The sequence below is a fragment of the Mauremys reevesii genome, linkage group 17 (assembly GCF_016161935.1).
Source record: "Mauremys reevesii isolate NIE-2019 linkage group 17, ASM1616193v1, whole genome shotgun sequence".
Lineage (NCBI taxonomy): Eukaryota > Metazoa > Chordata > Testudines > Geoemydidae > Mauremys > Mauremys reevesii.
In genome coordinates this window covers 3,706,480-3,727,707 of record NC_052639.1, presented here as the reverse complement: position 1 = coordinate 3,727,707, position 21,228 = coordinate 3,706,480, and the positions used below count along the sequence as shown (strand labels likewise).

Below are 21,228 nucleotides of genomic sequence, written 5' to 3'. Positions count from 1 at the left end.
CACACAGCGGCCCCCAGGAGATCCGGATCCCCGCCCCAGACAGCGGCCCCGGGAGACCCGGACCCCACCCCCCGAGTCCCAGGGACACAGGGAGGTCCCCGGACAGACCCCGAGCCGCTCACAAAGCAGCGAAGGTGACTTCTCCCCGGCCAACTTTCCAGCCGCGGTGGGGGGGGGGAGGGGGGCAGGGCCAGTCAATCCCGCTCTGCCCCCCCCCCCCCAGGTATCGGCAGGAGCCGCCAGTGGCGGGAATCAACGCGCGCTGATCACGGCGCGATCGATCCGCAGCCCATCGATTAGCCGCTCGCTGCCCCGCGCCCCCAGCCCGCCCCGCCGCGCTCCGGGGGGGGCTCCATGGGCAGGGACCAGCCTCCCGCCGCTCCAGCGCGCAGTCAGGCGGCGAGCCGAGAGCAGCAGCCGGCGCCTCCGCCTCCGCTCCTTCCCCGTCCCGGGCTGGGGGCACCGCGCCGCGGCCTCCCGCCCCGGGCCCGCCCGGGCCGCCCCGGCACCATTCCGCCCCGGGGCGGCCGCGGCCCCGGCCCCTCCCGCGGCTCAGCGCGGGGCGGAAAACTTTGCTGGCGGCGGCGCTCGGCGTGGTGATGCTGCTGGCGCTGGTCATCCTCATCCCGGCGCTGGTGAGCTCGGCGGGCGCGGACGGGCGCTACGAGATGCTGGGCACCTGCCGCATGGTCTGCGACCCCTACCCGGGCCGGGCGGCCGCCAGCGCCCCGCCGCCGCCCTCCACGCTGGTGCAGGGCCCGCAGGGCAAGCCGGGCCGGCCGGGCAAGCCGGGGCCGCCGGGCGAGCCGGGCCCGCCGGGGGCCGTGGGCCCGCCCGGGCCGAGGGGCGAGCCCGGCAAGCCGGGGCCCCCCGGCCCGCCCGGCCCGGCGGGGGGCAGCGGCGCCTTCAGCACCGCCACGGACAGCACCGCGCCCCGCGTGGCCTGCTACGCCGGGCTCAAGAACCCGCACGAGGGCTACGAGGTCCTCAAGTTCGACGACGTGGTGACCAACCTGGGCAACAGCTACGAGGCGGCCACGGGCAAGTTCACGTGCAGCGTCCCGGGCACCTACTTCTTCACCTACCACGTGCTGATGCGCGGCGGGGACGGCACCAGCATGTGGGCGGATCTGTGCAAGAACGGGCAGGTGGGTGCGGGGCGCGGCCCCCCCGAGCCGCGGGTCCGGCTCCGGCCCGGGAGCTCGCGGGGCTCCGGGCTCCCCGCGCTGAGCAGGGGCCGGGGCCGGGCCGAGTTCCGGGAGCTGGAAGTTGGGAAGGAGAATTTATTTCTAGACCGATTCTCACCCCGGGGATAAAAAGTTTCTGTTCGGAGAGCTGGAGCCTCAGCTTCCGAGCGGGGTGAAGGGGGTCCCGGGCGGGGAGAAGGGGGGTCCCGCGGCTGAGGTGGGGTCTCGGGGCGGGGTCCCGGGGCGGGGGAGAAGGGGGGTCCCGCGGCTGAGGTGGGGTCTCGGGGCGGGGTCCCGGGGCGGGGGAGAAGGGGGGTCCCGCGGCTGAGGTGGGGTCTCGGGGCGGGGGAGAAGGGGGAGAAGGGGGATCCCGGGGCTGAGGTGGGGTCTCGGGGTGGGGTCTCGGGGCGGCGGGGGGGTGGGTCCCGCGCGTCTCCCGGCTAGGGAGGAGGCAGGCTGGGATTGGCAGCGCCCTGCCCCCCCCCCGGTGGGGATCCACTCAGGCTGGGACATGTCTGGGGGGTTCAGAGAGCGGCGAGTCCCTTCGGCCGGCCGGGCTCCGCCCCGGGGGCGCGGGTGCATGCGGGAGGCTGGGTGGTGGTTCGGGATGGAGGGAGCCCTGGGTCCGCCCCCTGCCCCGCTCCCTCCCAGCCACCAGCCGGGGGTTCCGCGCCTGCCAACTGCGCCAGAGCCGGAGGAAGCGCCCCGCTGCTCGGGTGCGTGCGGGACCCGCCTGGCGCCTGGGCCGCGGTGTCTGACTGTGCTGCCCCGCGGTCTGCCCCCCGGGCGCGGATCCCGCCCCCTCTGCCTGGTAGCGCCGGTGGCAGCGGGGGAGCCGCGGGGGGCTGAGGCCTCGGGTACCAGGAGGGAACCTGGTGCTCCGCGTCCCTCCCGCGAGCCTCTCCCGGGCTGACACGGGTCTGGCTCCGTTCCCTGGGCTCCACCCGCCTCCCACCCCAGGGACATTGCCCGGGACACATGGGCTGAGGGATCTGGACCTTCTCGTACCGCACTGCTTATTACATTGGCCATTGCGCATGTGCAGCTAACCTGTGCGGTGCGATGAGTTTGGTGGGTCTCCGGGAGCTCCCGGCAGAGAGAAGTGACTTCACCCAAACCACAGCTGGTCTATAGAGCCGGGGCTGCTCAGGCCAGAGGGGAACGCTGGGATCCTCTGCTCCGGCCTCCCTTGCACCCCTAGGTCCCAGCTGAGATCACACAGGCACTGCAGACAGACCCTGCCCCACACTAAAGAGAGAGGACAGGGTGAGAAACAGCCACCAGGATTTGCCCAAGGTCACACTGCCAGAGCTGGGACTAGAACCAGCCTCACCTGAGTCCAGTGCACTAGCCACTAGGACCCACTGCCTTCTGTAAACCAGCAGGGACGCTGGGCAATCGCTGTACAGTGGGGGTTTTAGAACCCTCCTGTGCCACAAGCTTGGCGAGCCAAGGAGGAGAAGTGTGACATGAAAGGTTATTTCTTCTGCTTGCTTCTACATTAGAGTGTTGTACTGACTCCGGGATTTGCTGTCGAAGGACTGGCAGGGCCATGGAAAGTGGAACTTAAATCCAGACGGGGGTTGTGGGCTGGGTGCAGGAAGCCCTGGGTGAGGGGCTCTGGCTTGTGTTACTCAGGCATCAGCCTGGATGATCAGAATGGTCCCTCCTTATCTCCTGGGCAGCATCCCATCAGCTCTGCACACAACAGCTCTGCACACACACAGACGGCATCCGTCTCCAGGGCGGCCAATCCAGCACCTTTTACCACAGCTAAATTCCCTTCGCAGTGTTAAGGCTTTTTCATTCTCTCCTGACACTGAACTATTCTTCACAGGGGTTTACTCCAGCACTTGGCAAAATGTCCTCTGCCCTCACCCATGCTGTGTTCCGCCAAGCTGCCACGCTCCACCCCAGCAGTGGCTGCTCACTGGTGGTGTCCCCAATTTGTAAGGCTCCTTGAGATCCCACTTAGAATGCCCCGCAGACCTCGTAGAAATGTCAAGGGCTGTTTTATGCACTGAAATCTACCTTCCTCTGCACTGTCCCTAGAATCCCTCCCTCCCAAAGAAAAACTGCCTGTGATTTAATGCACAGATCATCAGCTTTAATAGTGACTTTCCTGTCACACCTTAAATGTCACCTGAGCTTAATTTTCTTCGCTGTCACCCGCTATTGTAGTGGAGCAGTCGTGCCACCATCATTAAGGATGAGTCTCAGTGATTCATTTGTAGGAGAGGGAAATCTGAGAGTCGCACCCTTCCCTTCGCAATGTGCTCTGGGGCTTTACATATCTACCAGCGTCCCTCCAGGGAGCAGGCTTTCTCCCCTAGTCTTTTCCCGGTCGTTCCAATTAGCATTTGCTAACCGTGGACCTGATCCTGTGTGCTCTGCACCCCCCACTGCAAGGAACTCGCAGTCGGAATGGACCAGACACACACTGGGCAAGAAGGGAAACAGAGGCAGAGAAAGGGCAGTCGCTTGCCAAGGTCACTGAGCACTCAGAGCCAGGATGAGACCCCAGCACTGCGGCTCCCTGCTGCCCTGTTCACTGGCCCATGGTCCCTCTCTGAACTTGTGCTCCCTTCAGAAAGCCCCTTTGTTCTGTTAGCAGAACACAGCGATACTTGGCCTTAACTTGGGTTCCCGTGTCTGGGCTCAGATGTGCAAGGTGCTGAGCATTCTGGCCCCAGCCTGCCAAGGCACTTAGCAGGTGCCTAACTGGAAGCATCTGACTTGTCCCATTGCAGCCAATGCCTTGAGTCATGTAATTAAAGTTAATCATCTGCTTGGGTGGTTTGGAGCCGGTGCACTCAGTGTGCTTAGCAGCTCACGGCGGTCTGACAGGTAGGATGTATTCCAGCCCCCATCAGCTTGGGTGAGGTTGGCTGCTGACTGCACTGGGGGCAGGATCCGGACAGTGTTACCTGAATTTTCACCCAGGTTCTTACCTGAAAATTCCCCCTGTTAAAAGCACCATTAGCCAGCACCGACTTCAGAACTGCGATTGGGCACCCACGGTTCTGACGTAGAGTGGGAACAAGGAAACAGTTACACGAGAACGTCTACTTGTGGTGTTGCTGCATTCTGTGAATAGTCATAATAATAATAAGTTGGGAGTAATAGAAATGGCTTTTTTCCTATTCAGAGTATTATTGTGCGTACACATCCCTGGTGAGCCCATCGTGGCTGTGTCGCCTGTTAGTGGCTGGGTCAGGATGCAGGATCGTCCTGAAAGCTACAGGGTGGGGGTTTCAGAGAGGCCAGCTAGAGACAGGCGTCGACATTCCAGGGGCTTCAGGCACGGAGCTCCCTTCAGCTCTGCTGGAAGATCCCAGCCCTTGTCGGTAGTTAGACGTTTTCTCTCTAAGGACGAACTTCTGCTCCTTACAGGCCCGACTCTGGGGGCACGGGATGAAGGCCAGGGTCAGCCCTGAACCTGGCCCCAGGCCTCTCTCCCCCGCTCGCTTAAAGCCTGACCCACTGCCCGCTGACCACACAGGAGGCTATTGACCGACTGCAGGGAGCTTTGGCTCAGGCGCCTGAACTACTGTTATTTCCCGCACTCGCGTAACCAGCTGCAGAGGCCTGGAAATGTCGGGGAGCTGGATCCTGCCGACACTGGTTTACTTGAGGGAAGCCCCTGCTAGCTGCTCGAACTTTCCGGCCCTGCAGACGCTAACTGCCACGCGTGGGGCTGGCTGCTGGGCGTGAGGCGACCCTGAGCGCTCTGGCCGGAGGCAGGAAAGCAGCGCAGTCAATGGGTTCAGCACGTGCTTAGAGTGAAAGGTGCGAGTCCATCTGTGTTCCTGACATGGGGACTCGCTTGGTGGTTGTACTTGCCAGACCAGGCGCTTCCAGCTGAGCCAAGAGCCAAGCAAGAGTAAATGAAACGCATCGTGTGCCCTCTGCAATACAGCGCGATGCTCTTCAAACGGTTAATAATGGGGGTAGGGACATGCCAGTCTCCAGCCCTGCTTACTAATTACTAACCAAATCTCGCTGTTACCGCACGACTCAAATACAACTCGCATGGGCGGCGAGTGCTCGGGGGCGACGGGGCTGGTTAAACCGTCACTGGGACAAGCGCTTGGATGGAAAATGTGACTAAGACTCTTTAAAAGGAAAATTCACAGTAATTAGGTTTCCTGTTTAAAAAAAGGCAAAATCTCCCAAATGGGAACAGAAGTTGGAGGTCAGTGTTGGACACCGCCCCCCCAGCCCTGTGTATCCAGCATGGGATCCCCCCTCCCACTCCAGCCCCATTGATGATGGTGTGCGAGAGAATGAGTGAGACAGGGAGAGAGAATCAGGACATACCTAGGCGGGCCCATGAGCTGTCTATTTGGCTGCATTCCTTTGGAGCTATAATCCCCAGGTGTCCGAGCAGAGGGCAGGGCAGGGTGCCAGGACTCCTGGGTTTCAGTGATCACCACCCGTGGTTGCAGTGGGGAATAAGGACTCTTGGATCCTATTCCCACTCGTTTTCTGGTCTTGGGCAAGTTCTTTAACCTTAAATCGGGTTTATAACTGATCTGCCTCCTCCTGTGTTGTGTGGCCAGACTTGGGACTGTCTGTGACGCGCTCGGCCGCAGGGGCCGCGGGAGAGCAGGAATTCTTACCCAGGGTGGATGGGTGAGGGCTTCTCTCTGCACAGGAGAGCTTCTGTTGCAATGGGAACCTCGCTGTGACACTCCTAATTGCCCAGATCGTTCCCCTGGGTTCCCTGCGATAGCATCTGTTGGACACCAGCCCCCGTTAGAAAGACAGAAAGTTCCTTTGAAGCAAAGTGCTGCTAATTACTGATGACATGATTGGAATCCGTTGTAAATCGCCTGATCCTGGGGAAGGAGGGGGCCGGGGCCGCGGAGCCATTGATTTCCTGTGGCTCTAGCAGGCCGGATTCTGCCCACCTTGCACTTTGCAGAGTGGGGAAGGCAGCTGGAGATAGTCCTGGCACGTTTCTGAGCCAGGCTCTGCCTGTGGCCCTGAGCCACCTGCTGAGCAGCCTGCTTCTCCCCACAGGGATTGGCCCAGCCCTGAGCCCCAGAGCCCTAGAGCTCCCCCCATCTGAGCCCCAGAGCTCAGCCCCCAAAATCCACCTGCCCCTGTGCCCTCCATTCCCTGATGTCCCATTATCCCTTTCTGCTATGCCACATCCCCTGCCCCCTCAGCCTGCCTCCTGCTCCCATGTTCCCCTGCCCCCCTCAGCCGCCTCCTGCTCCCACGTTCCCCTGCCCCCCTCAGCCGCCTCCTGCTCCCTGCATTCCCCTGCCCCCTCAGCCGCCTCCTGCCCCCCTGCGTTCCCCTGCCCCCTCAGCCGCCTACTGCTCCCACGTTCCCCTGCCCCCTCAGCCGCCTCCTGCTCCCACGTTCCCCAGCCCCCTCAGCTGCCTCCTGCTCCCACGTTCCCCTGCCCCTCAGCTGCCTCCTGCTCCCACGTTCCCCTGCCCCTCAGCGCCTCCTGCTCCACGTTCCCCTGCCCCTCAGCCGCCTCCTGCTCCCAGTTCCCCTGCCCCTCAGCCTGCCTCCTGCTCCCACGTTCCCCTGCCCCTCAGCCGCCTCCTGCCCACCCCACGTTCCCCTGCCCCTCAGCCGCCTCCTGCTCCCACGTTCCCCTGCCCCTCAGCCGCCTCCTGCCCCCTGCGTTCCCCTGCCCCTCAGCCTGCCGCCTGCCCCCCCATGTTTCCCTGCCCCTCAGCCGCCTCCTGCTCCCACGTTCCCCTGCCCCTCAGCCTGCCTCCTGCCCCCACGTTCCCCTGCCCCTCAGCCACCTCCTGCCCCCCCCTGCCCCTCAGCCGCCTCCTGCCCCCTCGTTCCCCTGCCCCTCAGCCACCTCCTGCTCCCACGTTCCCCTGCCCCCTCAGCCGCCTCCTGCTCCCAGTTCCCCTGCCCCCTCAGCCGCCTCCTGCTCCCACGTTCCCCTGACCCCTCAGCCTGCCTCCTGCTCCCATGTTCCCCTGACCCCTCAGCCTGCCTCCTGCTCCCATGTTCCCCTGCCCCCTCAGCCTGCCTCCTGCCTCCCACGTTCCCCTGCCCCCTCAGCCGCCTCCTGCCCGCCATGTTCCTCTGACTCCTCAGCGTTTCCTGCTCCCTAACACTCTGCCCTCCATGCTGCCCCCGCAGCCCCATTCCAGGCACCTCCACATTCCCCTGCCCCCTTCCTGGCTCTTCCCTTTGGGCAGCTCGTGGCTTCAGCCTTTGTGGCTGTCATGGGAGATGGCGGTCATGTCGGATAAGGGCGACAATGGGTGAAACCCCTTTAAAAAGCCCCCTGGGCAGGCGACGAAGGAGCCAACCCTCAGGACCGTGTCATTCTGTGGGCAGAGGTGCTGGAACTCGGGGTGCTGGGGGCTTGAAGTGGTTTGGTTCAGTGGCTCTCAGCCCCCCACTGTGCACATTGTCCCAGTCCCCGGCTGTGGGGGCAGCTAGGGAGACCGGAGTAAGGATCCCCAGTGGCATTTGGCCTGGACACCGCGTTGATCCGACTCCTGTGCAAAGGGTGCTGGGATCTTTGATGGCCACAGAGATGAGGGGGATGAGGGGGCAGATCCGAATGTAGCTAGACCCCAGCCAAGTGGCTCCTCCCTGTCCGACTGAAAACACTGCGTGGGGATCTCGGGGCCACCGGGACCGGGCTGGAGCGTTTCTAATCGAACCAGACACGTGGGGCTGAGGAGAAGGTCAGCCAGGGCCTGGGGACACCTCGCCGCCCACCCCTCCTGCCTTGTTACAGACCTTTAGCAAGGAGAAGGCCGAGGGGCTGAGACCTTGAGCCAGGAGGAGCCTCCTCCCTCCACTAATTGGGAGGAAATGGAGCGTGGGCAGCCCAGGTCTAGCGCTCAGCCCCCTGGGGAGAGCCACAGCTGCCCCCAAAGAGTCACCAGAGACCTGATCAGACCGAGTGCTCAGCACACTCCACTGGGGGTCCAGGATCGGACCTCGCAGGCCTCTTCCCGCAGCCATGCTCACAGCCCTCCCCCACGCTGCCCCATGGAGGTCTGTGACCCCACGCACAGGCAAGGGATGTGGCTGGGAGTATGAGCTGGAAAGGCAAGGCCCTGGGACCCCGGAATGGTGTCTGGGAGCGAGGGGGTGGCCGGTCGCAGGGCAAGGCCCCTCCAATCCTCTGGCTCTCTGGGCATGTCTCCACCACACCTCGGTCCCCAAAGCTCCTGCCCCAGGAGGCTGCAGGTGAATTGTTCCAGCTTGTAACATGCAAAAAACCAAACCAAACCTGCTCTTTGATATTTAAGTTTAATTTCCTCTGACGAACCCCAGCTCAGGGGTTGCTGATCTGTCTCTTATTTCAACTGCATTCCCACCGCAGGGGCTTCCTCCCCGCCCCTTTCGTGGGAATTTGCCTCTTAACAGGAAAACACCATCCTCTTGTGACAGCTGGTTGGTGCGTATTCCCAGGCACTCTCGTGCTGTGGGGTGGAGGGCGATGGAAATACCTGGGCGGAGCGATTCAGCTCCTGCTTATTAGTTATCAGGATGATTTTTATGGTGGTGTAGTGGATTTTAATGCACGGCCCTGGGACTGCACTATCCCGAGGGTCTGCACAGTAAAGCTACCAGCGCAGCAGGGAATGCAATCCACCCACTGCCCAGCGCTCTCGGGATGCTAGAGACCCCAGACTGCTGTGCCGAGATGGCTCTGGATTCCAGACACCCCCTGTCCAGGGACTCCAGAGTTTTACTTTCAGACTCATCTTTATTGCCAAGTGCTGGGAGAGGCTGGGCGTGTGAATGGCACTACACGGATACAGCACATGTTGCTGTGTATTTACTGAGCTCCAGTCTGGAGACTGTTGTTTAACCACTAGGAGCACAGTGAGGATTCTAGGCATTAGGGGCTCAGAGGGTTGGGAGCAGGTTGGATGCTCTAAACCCAATAGTTTGCAGCACTCGTTATGTAATGAATCACAGCCCAGCCCTGTATGGTACGTCTACACTGCAGTGAAACGCCCCCACCGCTGACTCCAGCTCGCAGGGCTATACAATTGCAGTGTCGATGTTTAGGCTCGGGATGGAGCCCAGGTATGGTCCTGTGCACAGATCTGGGACCCTCTGCCCTCGTGGGAGCCCGGGGCCAGCCCGAGTCAGAACGTCTAAGCTGCGGCCTGAGACAGCTGACCTGGGCCAGCCACGGGTGTTTTCTTGCAGAGCAGACAAGCCCTTAGGCAGGGATCAAACCTGGGACCGTTAGCTCCAGAAACACTGGCGCTAAAGCAGCAGCCCCTTTAGCTGCGAGTGACAGCTGCTCGTCCCACTGAGGCTGGCCCCTAAAAGCAGCAATGTCTTATGCTGGGGCCAGTCTTTTAACTCAAGACCTCGCAGGTGCCTCCTATATTGCACGTGGCCATCTGCACATGCACCACTTTGTCCATGCAAAACAAACCCACGTGCAAATGGCACTGACGCATGCAATCACCATTTTACACAGGCAGCCATGACACACACACAGTAGTAGGAGGATCCTGGGGAAAGCAGGTGGCAGTTTCATGGCAGGAATCTGAAGGCACAGTAAGTGTGCAGCTAGCTGGGCGTGTATGGTCCTGTGCACAGATCAGGGTGCACGTTGAGAATTGTGGGTGAATCTCGCAGTGCGGACACTGAACACTATAACCTGTGGTCAGCACAACCCCGTATGGTCTGTGCTGCACTTTTTATTAGCTGGGAAGTAGCACCCTGCTCACTGGACAGCAGGGCTGAAGGAGTCTCGTCTCGCGGTGCTGAGCGAAGCCGAGCCTTATAGCCAGCGTCTGTAATCATCCCAGACTGAATCGGCTACTCAGGTGCTCAACTCTTTTGCGTCTGATGGGTGGTTCTTGTCTTTCACAGATAATTATGGGTCTTAGGTGGGGTGGAGACCTTCCTTAACAGGGCTTGGTCAATTCCATTTCACTGCAAGTACCTGGCCCACCACTGCCTTACTCCAGGGTTAGGAAATCAGTGGAGTTACACTGGCGTAAAACTGGAGAAATGCAGCAGGGAATGAGACTTGAAATGTCGGTTTTCTTGAGTGGGGAGGGTTGCGGGGTACAGAGTTTAGAGTGTTTGGGGGAATTCCTTTTAATTTCAAAACATGCAACATATTTTTGGATTTGATTCCTCTGCAGCATCCTGGAGACAAAGGTAACCCCAGTCTGACAGGACTAGTGCATCAGAACCAACAAGTGAATCTTACTAGAAAAAATAATTGAAGCTACCTAAGCTGGTGTCCAGTATTGCCCACCCCAAGTGTTCAGCCATCATGAGCCAGAACCCCGCAAACCATGAAACTGACTTCAAATCATGAGATTAAAAAAACCAACCCCAAGCTGTAGGGTTTATTGCCGGCTGGTGTCTGAGCCATTGGGGGGCACTTGGGTCACATTTCTGAGTTTTGCCCTGCAACCAGGAAATGCTAGAAACTTTGAAACAAACACCAAGTATCAGAAGACTTGCAGTGAAAATGGTGGGAATTGGCAAGGCCAGGTTTTCCCATTTCAGGCATCATACGATTGAAATGAACCATGATCACGAGCACAGAGAAGTCAATCAGCTTTTAACTTGCTTTCAGAGTTTGCCCTCTGAGGCCCAGTCCCGCGAATCCAGACGTGTGGGAGTAATGTTACTTGTGACAGCAAGCGAACCGAAGTCACTGAGCCTGCCCCAGGGTGTGAAACTCTCCCCAGGCCTGAGGGTTTGTAGGGTCAGGCCCGAAGGGGTTACCAGTCAGACCAGTCAGGGGATTTTGTTTTAAACAGGGGAGTTTTGATTTTGATGGTGTCTTTTTCAGGCTCTTCTGTGTCCTAAAGATGAATAAACCCAGAGCAAGGGTTTGTGCAGGATAGAGCTTGCGGCCATTGCGATTTTCCTCCATTGACTTCAGTGGGGCTGAGCCAAGCGTGGGCCAGGGCAGACTGGGCCTTTGAGGCATATTTTCCAGCAAGCTTAGGGCCAGGTTCTCACGTGCGTGGCACCCGCAGCTGGTTCCCAGCCTTCCCACAAGCTCAGCACCCCCGGGTCATGCAGGGTGCTGAGCTCCTCTGAGAATCTGCCTCCAGATGTGGGTGCTGAGCTCAGCCGTGCTAGCCACTGACCTCCCTGGGGTGGCTGTTTGGAGCAGATGCCGTCCCTCGTGTCGTGTGTCCATGTCATACCAATGCCCCTGGAGGCCAAGGCCCCCTGGCATCCCTCCCAGGGAAACCGAAGGGTTATTGCAAACAGCTGGGCAGGAGCCAGTCCAGTGGCATTTGGGTGGCAGCTTTGCAGACGACGCAGAATTCTTGCGGGGGATGAAGACAGAGCAGACGGAGGAAGTTCAGCGGGGCCAGACCCAGTTAGCCGGACGGCAGATGAAATTCGATGTGGACAGATGGAAGCGAATGCACTTTGGGCAGGATCATTTGAACTGTTCACACAGTCTGCTCGGACCACTCGGCTCAGGGCCCTGGGCACGAGTGTGGGCAGCTCTGTGAGGGCCTCGGCTCACCGCCCAGCCGCCCAGCGCAGCAAACACGATGTGCAAAGAATGAGCCAGAGGAAGGATCCTGGGAACAACGCTAATGTCAGTGTGGAGCTCAGTGGGGTGCCCGCACCTGGCATCCTGAGCCTGGTTCTGGGGCACCCCACCCCCCACCCCCCGGAAAGGGCCGAGCGGAGATGGAGGGGTCAGAGACAGGCAATGGGGCGGACGAGCTCCGTCTGACGAGAGAGTGACAGGCCTGGCACAGCTTAGGGGCTGGGGTGGAAGGATGCAGCTCCCAAGAGCTGGGCAGGTGACTGTTCTCTAGGGCTCTGAACCCTCCAGCACTGGCCAGGACCAGACAGGATCCCCCAGACTAAATGCCCCTGGTCTGACCCACTCTGGCAGTTCCTACCCCCTAGTTACTGCAGCCAAGGGGGTGGGGTAGCGCTGTGCTCTGCAGGGAAGTCTGGGTCTCAAATGGGGGGGTCCCTTGTAAAGGGAAGAGGCTCAGAGACTCAGGTAAGACTGTGAGGACCTGCTGCTGTTGGGTGGGGAGGGGGGGAGAAGATCAGGGTTTCTATTTACAGAAATGGGGGTGGGGATCAGATTCTGGAAGCGCAGCAGAGGCCAGCTGGAAGTTTCTTTTTGCCTCAGTTTCCCCATATGCAGAGAGGGGATAATGCCGCTGTCCTGCTATGAGCTCCAGGGATGAAGGGGGCTAGATAAGGGCCAGCTGTTTGTGTTGTTCCCTTTGCTTCCTTGGGCTCAGACAATCGGCTCCCCTTAGCTTCAGGAACAAACCCACGGCAGGCGGCAGCAACCCCACCCAGAGCAGGCTCGTCCCAGGAGTCCCTGGGCACCTACTCACCCTCAGGCACAGCCACATCTGCTGCAGGCAGGGGTCGCACCTGGGTCCTCTGGCACCAGGGCTGCACCAGGTGGTTCGTTCCTGCAGGAGGGAGGCGCACTCGCTAAGCAGGTTGGGGGCGGGGAAGTGCTGTGTTTTGCAGGCCTGGGAATGAGGAGCTAAGGGAAATATTAGAGCTGGCTTGGCCTATAAATAAAAGCACATCAGGCGCTATCCTGGAATGAAATATTCATGAACAACTTCAGTAGCGGGCGGCCTCTCTGGAAGAAAGCCGCCTCCTTGTTCAGTTGTGTGGCAGGGAGGGGACCCTGCGAAGTGTGGGCAGGGATGCGTAATACTCAGGGAAGCTGTGTGGGGAGGGGGAGCGTGGCCAGCCTGGGCAGGGAGGGAAGGGGCACTAGAAATACAGGACTGCACTCTGCGAGGTGCTGAGCGACTCCAGTGAGGTGCTGGGAGCCCCTGGATCCCACTGGAGTCGTAGGAGCTGGGGGCAGTCGCATGCTCAGCAGCATCAGATCCACCTGGACGGGTCGCAGGAGATTTGATGCCTGGATTTGCCCTTCTCTGGGATTTGGGTGGGGCACTGCCCCTCCCCCCAGCGCTTTGGAGTGGGGCCTGGCTCTCCCCTGTCTGTGCTGCTTCTAGGGTGACCAGATGTCCCAATTTTATAGGGACAGTCCCGATTTTGGGTCTTTTTCTTATATAGGCTCCTATTACCCCCCACCCCCGTCCCGATTTTTCACATTTGCTGTAGGGTGACCAGATCACCACACTAAAATATCGGGACACATTGGGGTGCCATCAGCCTTGCCCACAGTCCAACCCTGCTTCTCCCAGGCTCCGCCCACACTCTGCCCCAGGTCCCGCCCCCCCATGCCCTTCCTCATCCCCTGACCTGCCGCTGGCTTGCTGTGTCCCTCCTCAGTCCCCCACCCACCACTCGCCTTCCCGCCTGCCCGCCACTCCCCTCTTCACCCCCCCCCGCCTGCCACTCACTCCTACTGCGCCAACTTCCCCTCTGCCAGGTGGGTGTTTGCCCACCCCCTGCCTCTTCCTGCCCCTGCACCGCCGCCCTTCCCCCAAGTTCCCGCCCCTGCCCTGCCTCCTCCCCTGAGCGTGCCGCGTCCCCGCTCCTCCGCGCTCCCTCCTGGAAAGCGCTAAGCGCCGCCAAACAGCTGTCAGGCGGCGGGAAGTGCTGGGGGTGGGGGGGAGCGGGGACGCAGCACACTGCGGGGATGAGGGGAGAAGGTGGTGAGGAGGGGGGAGCTTGGCTGCAATTTTTCCCCCTAGGTGCTCCGGGGCTGGAGCACCCACGGGCTCAGTGCCTCCCTCCCGCTCGCCTCCTTACCTGAATATCAGGACAAATGGCGTCCCGATCGTAGGTTGATCGGGACATGGGACAAAGGGTTAAATATCGGGACAGTCCCAATTTTATCAGGACGTCTGGTCACCCTAATTTGCTGTCTGGTCACCCTAGCTACTTCCGGCTGATCTCAGCCGGGGCCTCCAGGGGATGCCAGTGGCCTGAGCTCCAGCAGCTCGTTAGCACAGGCTGGCCCTGAAGCTGAGCACCTGCCTGGCAGTGCAGGACGGAGGTGTCTTTCTTGCAGGGTCTCAGTACTGGTCATGGATGGGGGCCCAGGGGCCAGGACTGAGTCCGGGAGAGCCAGGCAGGTTCCTGGGGCTGGCAGGTCATTCAGAGAAACCCTTTCATACAGGCCAAGGCCCTGCCCAGGCTGCACAGACACACTGGATCCCATGGGACTCTGATGGCCAAAGATTCCCCTCTCCCCACGGCCACTCAGATTGTGACCGATGAGGGGCCAGGGCTCCAGGCACTGCACAGACACAGAGTGGAGAGACGGGCCCTGCCCCAGGGAGTTGGCAGCCTGAGTACATGACAAGAGATACCAAGTGGGTGCAGTTGGGGGAGCACAGGGACCCAGTGAGCCAGTGCTGGCCAGCGGGGCAGGCTCTGGGCTCAGCACCCAGCTGCCTGACCTCTGCCCTGCATGCCCCGATGGGCAGCAATCCAGCTAGTGGTGCTGTGTGCGCACAGCTGGGTGCAAGGGGTGAGATAAACGTCGGATGAAATGGCCTTTAGATCCAACAGCAAATGCCACTTGTCCAGGAGAGCAGGTGATTAGGGGGCTGGAGCACATGACTTATGAGGAGAGGCTGAGGGAACTGGGATTGTTTAGTCTGCAGAAGAGAAGAATGAGGGGGGATTTGATAGCTGCTTTCAACTACCTGAAGGGGGGTTCCAAAGAGGATGGATCTAGACTGTTCTCAGTGGTAGCAGATGACAGAACAAGGAGTGATGGTCTCAAGTTGCAATGGGGGAGGTTTAGGATGGATATTAGGAAAAACTTGTTCACTAGGAGACTGGTGAAGCACTGGAATGGGTTACCTAGGGAGGTGGTGGAATCTCCTTCCTTAGAGGTTTTTAAGGTCAGGCTTGACAAAGCCCTGGCTGGGATGGTTTAGTTGGGGATTGGTCCTGCTTTGAGCAGGGGGTTGGACTAGAACCTCCTGAGGTCCCTTCCAACCCTGATAGTCTATGAGTCTATGATTAAATGCATGTGTGTGTAGGAGGGAGGGGAGCGGGGAGGGGGCGCTAGGGGGTTGTAAAGAAACTTTGACCTGAAGTTTGGAGCCAAATGACTTCTGTGACCAGGAGGCAAAGGGCCAATGAAAACTGAAGGGCTTCTGAATCCAGAGGGCTCGGCGGGGAGCAGATTGCAGCCCGGCCTTATCTCCAGGCTGGGCAGAATTCGGTGGGTCTGGTTTATCATTTTGAGGGGTAACATCAACGTTTATTTTTAAGCATTTTTTATTTTGATCAGTTCACATTTTCACAGCTGTAGGACACAGGGAGGGTCGGACGCTAATTATCTAATGACAGCAGCCTCGGAAAAGCCCAAAGTTAAAGGTTTTTAACCCTTGAAACACAAAGTGCCAAAATAGACAAAAGTAAATATCTGTAAGTCAAACTGCCGGAAGTTCTCAGGCAGCATTTCTCTCCCTTTGCCTCTCTAGGGTCAATTTCTGTTGTTATCGATGGAAATAGCTTTTCCTGGGTTTGTGTGCGTGCCGTGAAATCCAGTTACCCACATTTTGTGATACAAATCAAGTCCTTTCAAGTCTATTTTTCCTTATTCTTAATAGAGGGGGGCGGCTCACTGAGACTAAAAGTCCCAGCATGCAATGGTCTTGCTGTTTTGATCCAATTAATGGACCCTAGCCTGCAACACAGCCTGGCCATGTGGATCAAGCGGAAGCACTGCATGCTGGGAACTGTCGTCTCCGTGGAGCACACCCTGACTCAAACAGGGACGTTGCATGCTGGGACATGTAGCCTGTATGTCAAGGGGAATGGGAACCTTCAGATGAAGATGTGAGCAGTCACAGGCCAACCTGTAGGACTCCCATGGACTCCACGTCTGAAACCACAGGCACGTCCCTTATGTGACTAGAAAAGGTTTCCGTCCCGTCATTGCCAGTGGCACCAATGAGTGGTGATTGTATAGCCCCTGTGTGTGCCCAAGCTCCTCTAACTGAGAAAAGTGCCCGTGCGAGAGTGAATCCCAGAGAAAGAGATTCGCCAGCTGTTTACACTTTAGGGGTCTGTTGCATTTGTCGTGTACCTATGAGAGGTGACTTGTCCAGGTCTGTTACGGGAGTGGGCAGGAGGGGCCCTGTGGCCTGCGACGTGCAGGAGGGCAGAGTAGGTGCTCATGGGGGTCCCTTCTGGCCTTTGAGTCTATGACGCGTATAAGGCCCTTTGTGGGGAGAAGATACCAGGCGCTAGAGGTTGGTTAGTCTAGCAGACCAAGGCTGGAAGCTGAAGTCAGAGCAGTTCAATGAGGCATATTGTTTAACAGGCCGGGTGATCGGAACTAACTCCCCAGGGGAGTGGGGGATTCTCCATCGCTGGGTGTCTTCAGAGCCAGACGGGAGTCTTGCTGGAAGGTGCTTTAGCCACACAGGGTCCTGGGCTCAGTGCAGGGTAACTGGGGGAAGTGTAATGGCGTCTGCTCCAGAGATGATCAAGGCCAGAAGGGGCCATTAAAACGTCATGAAATCTATGAATCTCCATAGATTTTAGGGCCCCGTAGACCTGCTGCTGTCCCAGGTGTTCTGCAGTCTCAGCTGTGCATAGGATTTCTCTTCCCTGTCTGTCTCAAACTGTTGAGCGCAACAAGCAGCTGCCAGGTCTCACCCCAGAGGTGGCTGCACTGCAGTGGTGACGGAAATATCAGTCTTCCCCTATGTAGCTTGTACAGTCAGTGAAATGCCTCCTGGAGTCAAACTGGCAGAAAGATGTTTCACAGGTGCAAGATCATTGTAGTGATTCATCACTGAAGCAGCTCAGGAGCTCTGACATCGCGTGTAATTGCCAGATAGGGGAGATCAAAGCTATTCCAGTCACTGGGGAGAAACACATGCACCTTTCCCTGGCTGACCTTTGGGGCCACTCTGGAGTGACCCATCAACAATCCCCCGGCAGAAGGGCTGTATCTTTGGGCACTGGAAGCAACCAGATTTGCAGGCTACCAGGCATTACAAGCACATAACTGGGAGCTGGTTCCAACTGGGTCTTGAACATATTCCACCCACTGTTGAGAGTCCAAATTCAGCCCATGCCTGGGGTTTGACCTTAACATAGACATTAGTAATAGCACAGTGTAAAGATCAGCTCAAATCATCTTTCCAGGCTGGGATATTCCTCTGGGCTGCTCAGCCCACACCCTAGATCCTCTGTCCCCAGAGAACCACTCCCACCTCCCTTGCAGCTGCATGGGAAAATGAGCCACCTGCCTCAGCAATCAGTGGAACCCACTTAACCTTTCCCCAGCAGGATTAATACACGCTGCCAGGGTGGGACTCAGGCATAGCCCAATACCTTCTGTGGCCGATTTGCTGTTCCCCCTCTCAAGGCGCGTACGCTCCCTGGGACTCAGTTTCCTGTGTGTGTAAAATGGAAATTATGGTATTTATCACAGTTCTGCCAGAGCCGCCAACATGCCGAGCACGGCCCAGACACAGAGCGAGGGGCGGTCGTGGCCCCAGAGGACTCTCACTCTGACTAGGTGTGACGAACTGGGACTGTTCTTACTGTGGGCTGTGAATGCTGAGGGAGGGCGGGGGTGTTGGCCTGGGAGGACGATCTGCATTGGGGGTGGGAGACTGGCTGTAGAGAGGATACCTGAGCATGTAATGTGAGAATCCAGGAAGGGGGAGAGGCCAGGTGACACCTCTGCCCCGGGAAGCTGGACAAAGGCTGGGGAGTGAGAGGAGTTTCAGGAGCTGGCTGGGGAATGGAGGGAAGCCCAGACAGGGCTCTGACCCCCCAAGGGGGCTGTGGTGCTCCTGGGACCCCAAGATGGACCTAACTGGGGAGAATCCTGTTGTCTGTGCCTGCAAGACCTGTCTTGGACTGTGTTCCTGTCGTCTAAATAAACCTGCTTTACCGGCTGGCTGAGAGTCCTGGTGAATCGCAGGAGGCTGGGGGTGCAGGGCCTTGTCTCCGCCACACTCCGTGACACTAGGCAAGGTCCTAGGAGTGGAAGTGACGTGGCCAAGGCCCCCAGCAGGTCTGTGGCAGAGCTGGGAACAGAGCCCAGATGTTGAGAGTCCCCACCCAGTGCGCCAGCCACTGGGCCACGGTGTCCTTTTCCGAGTCCCTCTGCTTGACAAAGGTCAGTGACACTGCAATAGGTCCACGTTACCCCTGTTTCACGGACGGGGTAGCTGAGGTACGGGGAGAGGAAGGGACGTGCCGATGGTCACACAGAAAGTTAGGGGCAGAGCCACAATCAGAACTTAGGAGACCCAGTCCTGTGCTCCAGCCATTACTCATGCTGCCCCTTCAGTCAGTTAGCGCCAGAAATAAATGTCTGTGAGCTGGTAGCAATATGGGGTCTATGACACACAGCAGATTAGTTCTGACTGAAGGCAGCAGGGCACTAGGCAAACAGCCCCTAGGTCTGGGGCCTTGTCTCTGTGTTTTAACCTAATCATCTTTATTAAACATCCTTCAGAGGGGGGGAGTTATGTAACTGACAAGATCATGTAAAGCTCCCGCTGCAGCTGCTGCTACATTCTGGCTCCATTTGCTGAACCGCTCTGGATGAATTTATATCCTTGCTCCTGGAAAGACCATTCGTTCCCCCAAACAAACTACTCACTTGATCAGTACAAGGCTATTTTTTTCCTTGTCATCACACTGGATGCTGCCCAGCGGATGCCAGGCGGGCTCGGCACACGGCTTGCTAGCTGGCTGGGCAGCAAACTGACTAGCATGGGGTGAAACATCTGGATGGGGCTCAGCGAGAGAACCAGTGACTCAGGCATGAGATTTGGCGCTAGGACCCCTGGGCTGTATTCCCAGCCCTGCTGCTGGGTGAGCTGGGGTTCCCCTCCCACCCCTGTGAGCTCTTTGGGGCAGGGCTGCTCTTGCTCCGTGTTTGTGTGGCACCAGCTCAGTCCGGGGCGATAATACGCAGAATAATAAGAGGCAAGAGGAGCAGAGAAATGTCCGCTGTTGGGCCGTGAGCCGTGGTGCAGCTTTTCCTGGCCTGGGATGGCCTGTGGATGAAAGGTGCTGGCTACGTGCATACCCACGTGATTCAGCTTTGCATATTCCAGGCACCGTCCAAGGAGCTAATTAAGCCTCCCAACACCCCTGTGAAATGGGGAGGGGGAAACTGAGGCACAGAGGGGGCTGGGGCTCAGCTGAGGCAGCAGAACAGGGCAAGAGCTGGGAGTTCCTGGCTCAGTCCATTCCAGTTCCTGGCTGTGTTCTGTGAGCGGGGTGGAGGGTGCTGCCCCACCTTGCCCTGGCTAGGGGGAGCAGTGCCCCCGCATAGCACCCTCCTGCCTCCTCTGCTGTGGGAAAGCCCCTCCCCCCACTTGTTTCAATCTACTTTAACCCCGGACCCCGGTCTATTATCGGCACTAGATTTGCTGCCTGGCTGTAAGACCTGAATGAATTCACTGCCATTGTACCAGGAATTTCAGCTGGCAAATTCCCCCACTGTCGGGACAGCCCTGCAACGGTAAATCACTCGGCTTCTGCCTGTAACCGAGCGAGGCCCGTGGATGATTAGTATCCAGAGCGTGTACATCAGGAGGGACAGCGGCTGGCAAAACAAGCGTCCAGGCCCTCTGGTTCCTGTCTGTCAATATCATTTTGTGTTTGTTTCGTCCACCTGGAGGTAATTTGGCATCTCTAGTAACAAATCTCTGGCCACCTAGGAACTTTACAGTTGTCACTGCAGCATGGCACGACTGCTTGGAAGTTACATCAGGGACAGAACCTCCTGACCTTAGAGCCCAGGTGCCCCACCAGCCTGAGAATCTCCATTCGCTGCTAGCAATATGGGGTTTATGACACACAGCAGATTAATTCTGACTCCACCAGCAGAGGGCTGGTGCCAGTTCCTTACACCCCTCTAAGGAGGTGAGGCCGGGGCAAACCGAAGCTTTGCTCTAAACACAAATCAGAGCGGAGGTGACATGAGCAAGGCCGGTAGGAAGGTTATTCCAGGGCGCTGGGCCCGGCCTGGACGGAGGAGGTTGTGTACAAATAAACAATCGAGGGGCTCGGCCTAGAGCCTTCACTTAATAAACTAGCTGCTCCACCCTCTCATCTGTCTTAGCCTCAGCACCCTCTAGTGTTCACTAGTATGTATGGCGTGTGCCTCCCACTATTCCTGTGGATACGGTGGCACCGAGTGGCCCCAGCAGAGACCAAGGGCCTATTGTGCAAGGCGCTGTACGTATGCCCAGCCCCTTTACAGGCTAAATAAAGCAGACGAAGGGCAGGAGGGGAAACAGAGGAGCAGTGGATCACCCAGCATGTCGACCGCAGAGCCAGCTGTTCCAGCCCCTGGAGCACACTGCCTCTCTCGCCACGGAGCCGCGCTCTGGAGCTTTCCAGCCCTCTTGTGCCGGCCCAAGGGACTTGGATTAGCATCAGCCTGTCTGAGGAGATGCAGTATGACAGAGCGGGTGGGGAAACTGGACTGTGATGCCAGGAGTCCTGGGTTCTGCGTCTGGCTCTGCTGCTACTCCCTTGCTGCGTGACCTTAAGCAAGACTTGCTGTGTCACCTCCTCGTTCTCTGCTTTGGTTGCAGAATGGGGCTAATGGGACCGACTCCCCGGGAGATCTCGGGGGAGCGGGGGGGGGGGGCTGAGTGTCACTACTTATTACCCAGACTCTGTCCGAGCCCCCAGGCCCAAGCAGCCTCCCCCTGGCCCGAGCTCATCTCTGCTCCAAGCCTTTTACGACTGCCCCCTCAGCGACATGCAGCGCAGGAGAGAGCGGCGTTCTCGAGCCCGGCGTTGGATCTGCCATTTATCTTCACTAGTTAGGGGATAATGTCAGAGCCGGCGAGTTTGCTGTGACAAGGCATCTCCTTAACGAGTGAAGATGAATGGCCACAGCGCAGGCACGCAGCTGATCGCGCCCTGTTAGTGTTTGTCGAGCAGGCGACGGGGAAGGAGGGGGAAGAAAGGGCTGCCAGTCACTGCGCGGAGGATGCTCAAAGCAGCGGAATAACTGGCTCGTTCGGCGCTTGTATCTCCTCAGCTCCTCGGCTCAGCCCCCCGGAGGGAGCCGGGTGAGAGCCACAGCAGGAGTGGAGGCCGTTCACACCCAGCCACCCGGAGAAAAGAGGCTTTGCCCTTGTCTTGCCCCCTTGTAGCC

General features: G+C 58.7%; 1 protein-coding gene across 1 annotated transcript in view; it reads left to right on the top strand.

Annotated features, from left to right (window-relative positions):
* The first annotated feature begins 593 nt into the window (after nt 1–593).
* C1QL1 (complement C1q like 1) overlaps nt 594–21,228 on the top strand; it is a 64,795-nt gene continuing 44,160 nt past the window's right edge. The window contains exon 1 of the mRNA XM_039504275.1: nt 594–1,148. Coding sequence (XP_039360209.1) covers nt 600–1,148 — 549 coding nt within the window. The 5' untranslated portion in view covers nt 594–599. The remainder of the gene's footprint in view (nt 1,149–21,228) is intronic.